We start from the raw sequence: 8307 nt of genomic DNA on the forward strand, positions 1-8307 counted from the left end.
CACTTTGCAGTGTATATCAAAGCGTTGTTATTACCATTTTGTTATATTAGAGAGATGTTTGTGTATTGGGAAGTGTTTCTTTCAAGAAATCCAGCATTGGGTCAATCTGCTGTACAGGAGCTCTGTAAAACGCCGAAGAGCAAGGATGTCGCCTTGAGGAGTCAAGTGCGCATGACGCAAGTCACTGTATTTTCAATCACCTCCTATGCATTGTCAGTGCTGGGGTTTGAGTACGGAAGACTGAAGAACGGATTTGAATCATTTGAATCATGGTGTTGGCAAAGAATACCGAAAGTACCACGGACTGCTAGAAGAGCAAACAGATTTAGCTTGGCAGAAGTACAGCCAGCATGCTCCTTAGAAATGAAGATGTAGACGCCTCACTGCACATACTTAGGACGTGTTATCAGGAGAGATGAGTGCCTAGACATGGGCATTATGTTTGGTAAGGTAGAGAGGCAGTGAAAAAGAGGACGGACTTCAAGGCGATGGATTGGCATAATGGCTGCAACAATGGGCTCAGGCATAGCAACCACTGTGAAGATGGTCCAGGGCTGGGCAGTTTCACCCTGTTGTACACAGGGTGGCTATGAGTCGGGGCTGACACGATGGAACCTAATAGCAACGTGTAGAAAATCACACAATATACTAAGAGAAACATTTGACCCACTGACATTAGAAACGATCTGAACTCTTTAAAAAAAATCACTTTATTGGGGGCTCGTACAACTCTTATCACAATCCATCCATCCATCCATTGTGTCAAGCACATTTGTAATTGGTTGCCATCATCATTCTCGAAATATTTGCTTTCTACTTGAGCTCTTAATTTCAGCTACTCATTTCCCCCTCCCTTCCCGCTCCCCTCTCCCTCATGAACCCTTCATAATTCATTATTAGTTTCTCATATTAGACACTGTCCAATGTCTCCCTTCACCCACTTTTCTGTTGTCCGTCCCCCAGGGAGGAGGTTATATGTAGATCCTTGTAATCAGTTCCCCCTTTCTACCCCACTTTCCCTCCACCCTCCCGGTATAGCCACTCTCACCACTGGTCCTGAAGGGATCATCCGCTCTGGATACCCTGTTTCCAGTTCCTATCTGTACCAGTGTACCTCTGCTGGTCTAGCCAGATTTGTAAGGTAGAATTGGGATCATGATAGTGGAGGGAGGAAGCATTTAAGAACTAGAGGAAAGTTGTGTGTTTCATCGTTGCTACCCTGCACCCTGACTGGTTCATCTCCTCCCTGTACCCCTTTAGTAAGGGGGTGTCCAGTTGCCTACAAATGGGCTTTGGGTCTCCACTCTGCACTCACCCTCATTTAAAATGGTATGATTTTTTGTTCTTTGATGCCTGATAACCGATCCCTTCAACACCTTGTGGTCACACAGGCTGGTGTACTTCTTACACGTGGGTTTTGTTGCTTCTGAGCTAGATGGCCGCTTGTTTATCTTCAAGGCTTTAAGACCCCAGGTGCTATATCTTTTGGTAGCCAGGCACCATCAGCTTTCTTCACCACATTTGCTTATGCTGATCTGTTCTCTTCCAATTCATGTTGTTCAACTTGAAGACAGACTTGTGAAGGGAACCTGTTTGCCATCTGGGCACTGCCTATATATGAAACTGACAAATGTGTCAATAGTAACAATAACGTCTCATACATACCATGAGCCAGACATTAGCTAAATGTTTTTACATGCCTCTTGGAGAGGTAGGAGAGCTGGGATTCTGGAACCAGATTGAGCAGGCTCATATCCTGGCTGTATTTCTTACCCTCACAGAGCCTTGGGCAAGTTTGTTGTACATGAATTTCTTCATTTGCAAAATTGAGATGATAATATTACCTACCTCCTAGTGGAAGGAGCCCTGGTGGTGCCGCGATTAAGCGCTTTGCTGCTAAACTACAAGTTCCAACCTGCCAGGCGCTCTGCAGGAGAGAGTAGGGCAGGATGCTCTCAGGAAGATTACAGCCTTGGGAATCCCATGGGGGCAGGTCCTCCGTGTCCCGTAGGGCTGCTGTGGGTTGACATTGACTCAATAGCTGTGTCTGGTTTGGATTTGCCCCCGAGGGCAAGTGGGAAGATGCAATGGATTGACAAATGTAGAGCTCTTACACAATAATAAGGCAGTGCATGGGTGATTGTTACATGAATCTTATTTATTTTGAACAGCTCCATGAGGTCATCACTGCTACTTACTCCATTTTTGACCCAGGATGAGATGACACCCAGATAACTTGGGTTCCTTGTACTGTTTCCCAAAGTTGTTTTGTTTCCAGTGTTGCTGAATCCAAAGGGGTGAACCTTGGTGTAGACCCATTTGTTCAGCTTCATAAACCATCCTATTGCCTAGCCTGTCACGTTTCTGAAATTTTACCCATCACCAGCGGAGCAAAGAAAGGCCCGTGCCACGTACGAGCTAGCCAACCCAGAGGATGCCTCCTCCTCGGAGGATGAGGGTGGGCAAAGAAGTAAGTTCTGTCTTTGTGCTGACTTTTACAGACAACCCATCCTCCAAGCGATCCAGGAATATGGCCGAGGAGCTGGGCAAAGCCATGGAGATCATGGGCAAAGGCAAGAATGGGATTGGCTTCGGCAAGGTGGACATCACTATTGAGAAGGAGCTTCAGGAGGAATTTAACGTTAAGAAGGCCCCAGAATTGAAGCTGTTTTTTGAGGGCAACCGGTCTGAGCCCATCAGCTGCAAAGGTAATGGGGCTTGTGAATGAGCCAAAGTATGTTCCTACTTTATGTTCCATATGAACCCCCGCATTTCAGTGGCCTGGCAGATTAATAAGTGTATTTCCTGCCCCCGTAAAGCCCAATTGGTGTGAGAGGGAACCAGCTTCCCACAACCGAGTGGGATCTAAGGAGTGGTTGTACAATTAAGAAGAAATAAGAAACAGGGAATACAGTGCACTCCCTTCTTCCATGGGGTCCAGAGCGAGAGAATGTATTCTTTCACTAACTTATATAGTCTCGGGACATGCAAGCCTTCAGAGCTGCAGGAAACCACAAATGTAACAAGATGGGCAGTTTCCTAACCTGGGTGCCCCTGAGTTCCATTGGGGAGTAACCTAACACCACTTCTGGGGTCAGCAAGAAGGGAGCCAACTGTTCTGTGAGTGGGGAGAACAATAGTAACATGTCTGCTCCTACAGATAAAGGCACCTGGCTGCATAATGACCAGCCATGCGCTTGGAAGGGGCATCTCTAAAGTAGCACCCCTATGGGGGGAGACTGCGGGGAATGATCTTTAGACAGGAGATCGTGACTGGACCTTATCTCCAACTCACAAAAGTGAAGGCCTCCCTCCATGGAATCCTGGTCTCCCAGGTTCCTCAATCATGAGCTGAGAGAATTTAGTCTCATACACTCTCTTCCTGGTCCTCACATTGCCACCACTTGGCAGCCGGAGGGTGAAGGTGGGGCACTGTACTCCACAGAACCTTTCAGGGACCCAGGGACCTTCCTGCCTGTGGCTCAGCCCTTCCCAAGGGGGCTTGGAGAGCCCTGCTATTTTCTTTGCAGCTGTGCCCAGAATTTAGGGGAAGGCTATAGAAAACCAACATGGGAGGTGTTCATGGCCCAGGCCTGCAAGTGGTGAGTGCTGGGATTCTATCCACCAGACTCTGTGTCATGCCCGCCCATCAGCAAGACAGACAGCAGTGTGGTCAGCCCTCCATCCATAGGGTTTTCCTTTGGGGCTCGGGGAGTACCTTGCAACCAGTTGGTCATAGCAGGACCATCAGGTGGAGAGTGGTTCATGGCTTATTAACTCAACCAACTGAGTTCCTACCTCCAACCCCCCTTACCCCCTCCACCCCCACCCTCCCTCCCTCACGAACCCTTGATAATTAAGCACATTTGTACATTTGTTGCCATGATCATTTTCAAAACATGCTCGTTCTACTTGAGTGCTTGGTATGAGCTCCTTATCTACCCCCTCCACCCCCACCCCCCCCTGCCATCTTCTCTTTAGCCTGATTTTGACATGATTCCAGGCCAAGAATGAACTGGTTTGTCAAACGGGAGACGGAGACTTGGTGGAACAAGACGGCCTCAGTGGGTGCCTGCTACGCTTTAGCTGCTCTCCTCATCCATTTCATTCCTAGCTTCATTCATTCATTCATTCATTCATTCACCATGCCTCTACTGAGAACTTCCCAGATGTCGAGTCCGACTTCCCTCTCAGAGATACTTGGAGATTCATATGCCTCCGAGGGGCCCATGTAGGCCCTCCGTTTACATCATGGAAATTCATAAATGGATGGGTAGGTGTGATCAATCTGTGAACACTGAGTGTCCAGCACTGGTCTTACACTGTTACAGAGACCCCATTCTAGGTGATAGGAGCCTGGGTGACACAAGTGGCTTGTGTCAACAGCTGCTCAGCTAAAGATAAGCAGTTGGAGCCCACTCAGCAGCTCGATAGAAGAAAGCCTAGGATCCTGCTTCCATACAAGATCACAGCTAAGAAACCCCCATGAGGCAATTCGATGCTAGAGCTGGGATTGACTGGACAGTTGCAGGAAAGGGTACCCGTATATGCTGCATGGTTGGCTCTTGGGAAACTCAGCACCCCTATCTCTCACAGGGCTTGTTATATATCTCTATCTATCTATCTATCTATCTATCTATCTATCTATCTATCTATCTATCTATCTATCTATCTATCTATCTATCTATCTATCTATCATCTTCTATCATCTATCTAGAGATAGATAGACTAGATAGTTTCCAATAAGCCCATCTGAGGGTTGCAAGAACCCAAAGGGCTGAAGGAGCATTGCCATGTGCAGGGATGACTTGGGGCCTTACAATTCTCAGAATGCACACCAGGGGGCACGAGAGAACCTGGCCAACAGAGATTGGTCACAAAAGAGATCAGACAGGATTGTGGCTCCCAGCGGGCCTGTGGGAGGGTGGTGTGTTTGTGTGTGGGAGGGAGGCAGGGGGGTGGGGGAGAAGAAGGGGAGACAAAGAGAGAGATAAAAGATAGAGACCGCTGCTTCCTATAAACAAGGAATGTCAACCTTTAGCAAGGGAGATCATGTTGATGCCCACCCAGCAAGGAGCCTTCGATGATGTGTTGGGTTAGGGAGGGCTCTGAAGAGATGGGAAGCCCCAGGTTACTTTGCCAAGGTCCCTGTATGCCCACAGAGTATCTCAGCTGCTGGGTTGGGAGCAAGGGACCAGCTTTGTCTCCCAAAGGCCAGTGCCATGGGACACTCTGCACTTGGACGAAGCCGGATGATGATGCAGCATCTTGCAGGCTCTGCATGAGGCTGGCATAGGAGTTCTCCTAGGCTTTGACCTCTGAGCCCCCTTTGTGGTGGGAGCCAGACCCGGCACTTCCTCTGCCATGCAGGAAGCTTCATCCGCAGCATCTCCAAGAAGTCTTCCCTGATTGCCCGCTTATCAGCCCACAGCATAGCATCTGCTGCTCATTTTTCTGCTCGATAGAATGAGACTGCTACAAGGGCCAGGACCTCACATCCATTTCTGTGTGCTCGAAGTAGCTAAGGCACCCGATGGCCCTGGGGTTAAGCTCTCAGCTGCTAATCAGAAGGTCAGTCATTGAACCCCATCGGCCACTCCCTCCTGGTTCCACTGGAAAGGGACCCTATAGGGCAGCTCTACTCTGTCCTGAAGGGTCACTCCGAGTTAGATACCAACACAAGGACCACAGGGTTGTTTCCTGGCTTTGAAAGGCAAAGGGACAGCCCCACATTCAGATGCTCACAATATACTGAGCAATACGGACTTCCTGTTGGACCTTGGTTTCTTCATCCCTCAACTGGGGTGGTGAGAGTAACTACCGTGCAGGGTGCAGGGTTCCCGGGATGGAGAACAAATGTTCACAGGGTGCGGGCCCTGACTCAGAGGAGAGGCCTTCAAGGAGTTCATGGAAAAATTCCATGGTGTTTCCATTCCATTTTTCCACGAACTTTTTGGTGCTCCCTTACACCTGCAGATACCCGCGCTGTTCGAGGCCTTCTCACATGTCACCACAACCCCCACGCGGGAGGTGCTATGTGGGGAAACTGAGGCACAGGGAGGGAGACTAGCTTGCTCAAATCAAGGTTCCCCCAGATAGTAGTGGGTGGGAAAAATGTTTCAGTAAAGGGGCAGATCATAACTATTTTAGGTTTTAGGGCAGGGAAGTCTACCAGTTATCCAGTTCTGCCTTTGTGGAAAGTCCCCTCCCAATGCCTTGGAGCCCTTTGCGACTCATTAGCAACCCTCCAGGACAGAGAACTACTCGCTCAGGCTGCAAAGGTTATTGAGATTTTACAGACTGCCACCTCTTTCTCCCTGGAGGCTACCGCTTTAAGTAATGGCCCTGATCCAATGTCTTTTTAACGCCAAGTGGTGGGTGGGTCATCGCTGTGGTTTACTAGCCCTGCTCTGCACTGTGCTAAGGAAGTGCAGCATATTATCAAGCTATCGTACTTGCCAGAGCCCTGATGTTGGATCGATTCCGAGTTGGGCTGCTCACCATAACGTCAGCAATTCAAAACCACCCTCACTCGGAGGGAGCAAGACTGGAGTTTTCTATTCCTGTAAAGAGTTACACGCTTGAGACAAGTCTGTCTGGACCTACAGGGTCTCTATGAATCAGCATGGGCTTGACGGCAGTGATTTTGGTTCTTTTTCTTTTGGGTTTTTATGCCAGGCCAGTGCCTAGTTGGTATGAACAGCGTGCTCGACTGCTCACTGAAAGATAAGCGTTCAAGTCCTCCCAGAAGTGCTTCGAGATCAAAGCCTGGTGATGATCAAATGAACTTAATGGAACACAGCTCTACTCTGACAGACGCAGGCTCACCAGAGTCCTCTCCACAGCTCTGTGTTTTTTTTTAATGTATACTTTTTATTGTTTCCTAATTCGAATCTAGGGTGCGGGGTAGTGGAGGTACTGAATACATACTTTGTAAGTCTGAATGGAATGCAATTGCAGGTAGGGAGGGCAGAAAGTCCTAAGAGTAACCAGCCAGCCTGCCTTCCAGGTAGACTGCCTGTACCCCTATTTCCCCTCAATATCAGTGGTTCTCAACCTGTGGCTCAAGACCCCTTTGGGGGTCAAACGACCCTTTCACAGGGCTCGGCTGATTCATAACAGGAGCAAAATGACAGTGATGAAGTAGCAATGAAAATAATTTTATGGTTGGGGGGTCACCACAACATGAGGTATGAAAGGGCTGAGGAAGGTTGAGAACCGCTGCTCAATATTACTCAGCCGGAGAAAGAACCAACAGGATTCCTGGGAGCCTGGGCCAGGCCCTAGGATGTGCCTGGGTTTTAGGAAAAATATGTGCCTGAACTTGCTGTGGGGCCTGGAGCAAGGCTCTCAGACCCACCATCCCAATTTCTCACTCTTTAAACAGGATGAATAATGCCAGCAGTTTTGCCTTAGGGGCAGGGCTGCTATGACTTAAGAGCGAAAGATGGTGTTTCTCAGACTCTTGCAATGTCTTGAATGTATTGAAAAGGTCTTTGGTGGTTAGGGGACAGGAGGAATTTAGTCTTTGCCAGGGCAAAGCCCAGCCCCCATTCTCCTCTGATCTCCAAGGGTTGCTGTGGGAGACTTGGCCTTGGCCTCCCCTGGAGGAAGGGAGACTGGGTTGCCTCTGGACCTCCATTAATGATACATTAGCAGTGTGGGTCTGTAAATAGGCAGCTAAGCACCAGCTCCAGTCAATTATTAACAGCATGTTCACGCCTCAGTTGCTACCCTGTCCTCTGGCTCAGAGACAAGAGCCGGGGCAGGCAGAGTGCCCAACGAGGAGCAAAGTATTTGCCCAATCCAGAACTCTTTCTGGCCTGTGGGGTTCTGAGCCCAGCCACCCAGAGAAACTGGTCTAATGTCAAGTTCTCTGAAAACTAGACCATCCATCCATCCATCCATCCAGTGATTGCTTTTGGGCACTAAGTATGAGCCAGGCATGATAGGAGTTACCAGAAGCTCACGTTAAACAAGTGTGCAAAAAAGACTCAATTCAGAAAGTGAGGGATCATAAGACAGAGAACAACTGGAGATGGTGGGCAGCTGAGGTGGGGTGGGAGGAGAGGGCTCTGCAGCAGCGACTTGGCATAGGTTGTCTTCTCCCTGGTCTGGAAGCCCTTGCTTCTCCTTTTGTCTTCAGGTTAACTCCTATCAGCATTCTTCAGTTTCCTGACCAGGTGTGGCTTCTTCGTCCAGGAAGCCCTCCCTAAACACTCACTGATTGACTCCAGGTTGGGTATTTTTGCCCCAGAATTAAGTTAGAATACTTAACATGGGTGCTGTGTTAGTCTGGGTACTTTA

The 8307-nt window shown here is 48.8% G+C and overlaps 1 protein-coding gene across 3 annotated transcripts in view; it reads left to right on the top strand.

Annotated features, from left to right (window-relative positions):
- The window catches only part of PDILT (protein disulfide isomerase like, testis expressed), a 50898-nt gene that overhangs the window by 15052 nt on the left and 27539 nt on the right, over positions 1 to 8307 (top strand). For all 3 annotated transcript variants that reach the window (XM_045285954.1, XM_004706082.2, XM_045285955.1), the window contains exon 3: positions 2502 to 2708. In XM_045285954.1, the coding sequence (XP_045141889.1) occupies positions 2502 to 2708 (207 nt within the window). The remainder of the gene's footprint in view (positions 1 to 2501; positions 2709 to 8307) is intronic.

This window comes from Echinops telfairi, unplaced genomic scaffold (assembly GCF_000313985.2).
Source record: "Echinops telfairi isolate 266 unplaced genomic scaffold, ASM31398v2 ScPeMD7_5;HRSCAF=22, whole genome shotgun sequence".
In the NCBI taxonomy this organism is placed as follows: Eukaryota; Metazoa; Chordata; class Mammalia; order Afrosoricida; family Tenrecidae; genus Echinops; species Echinops telfairi.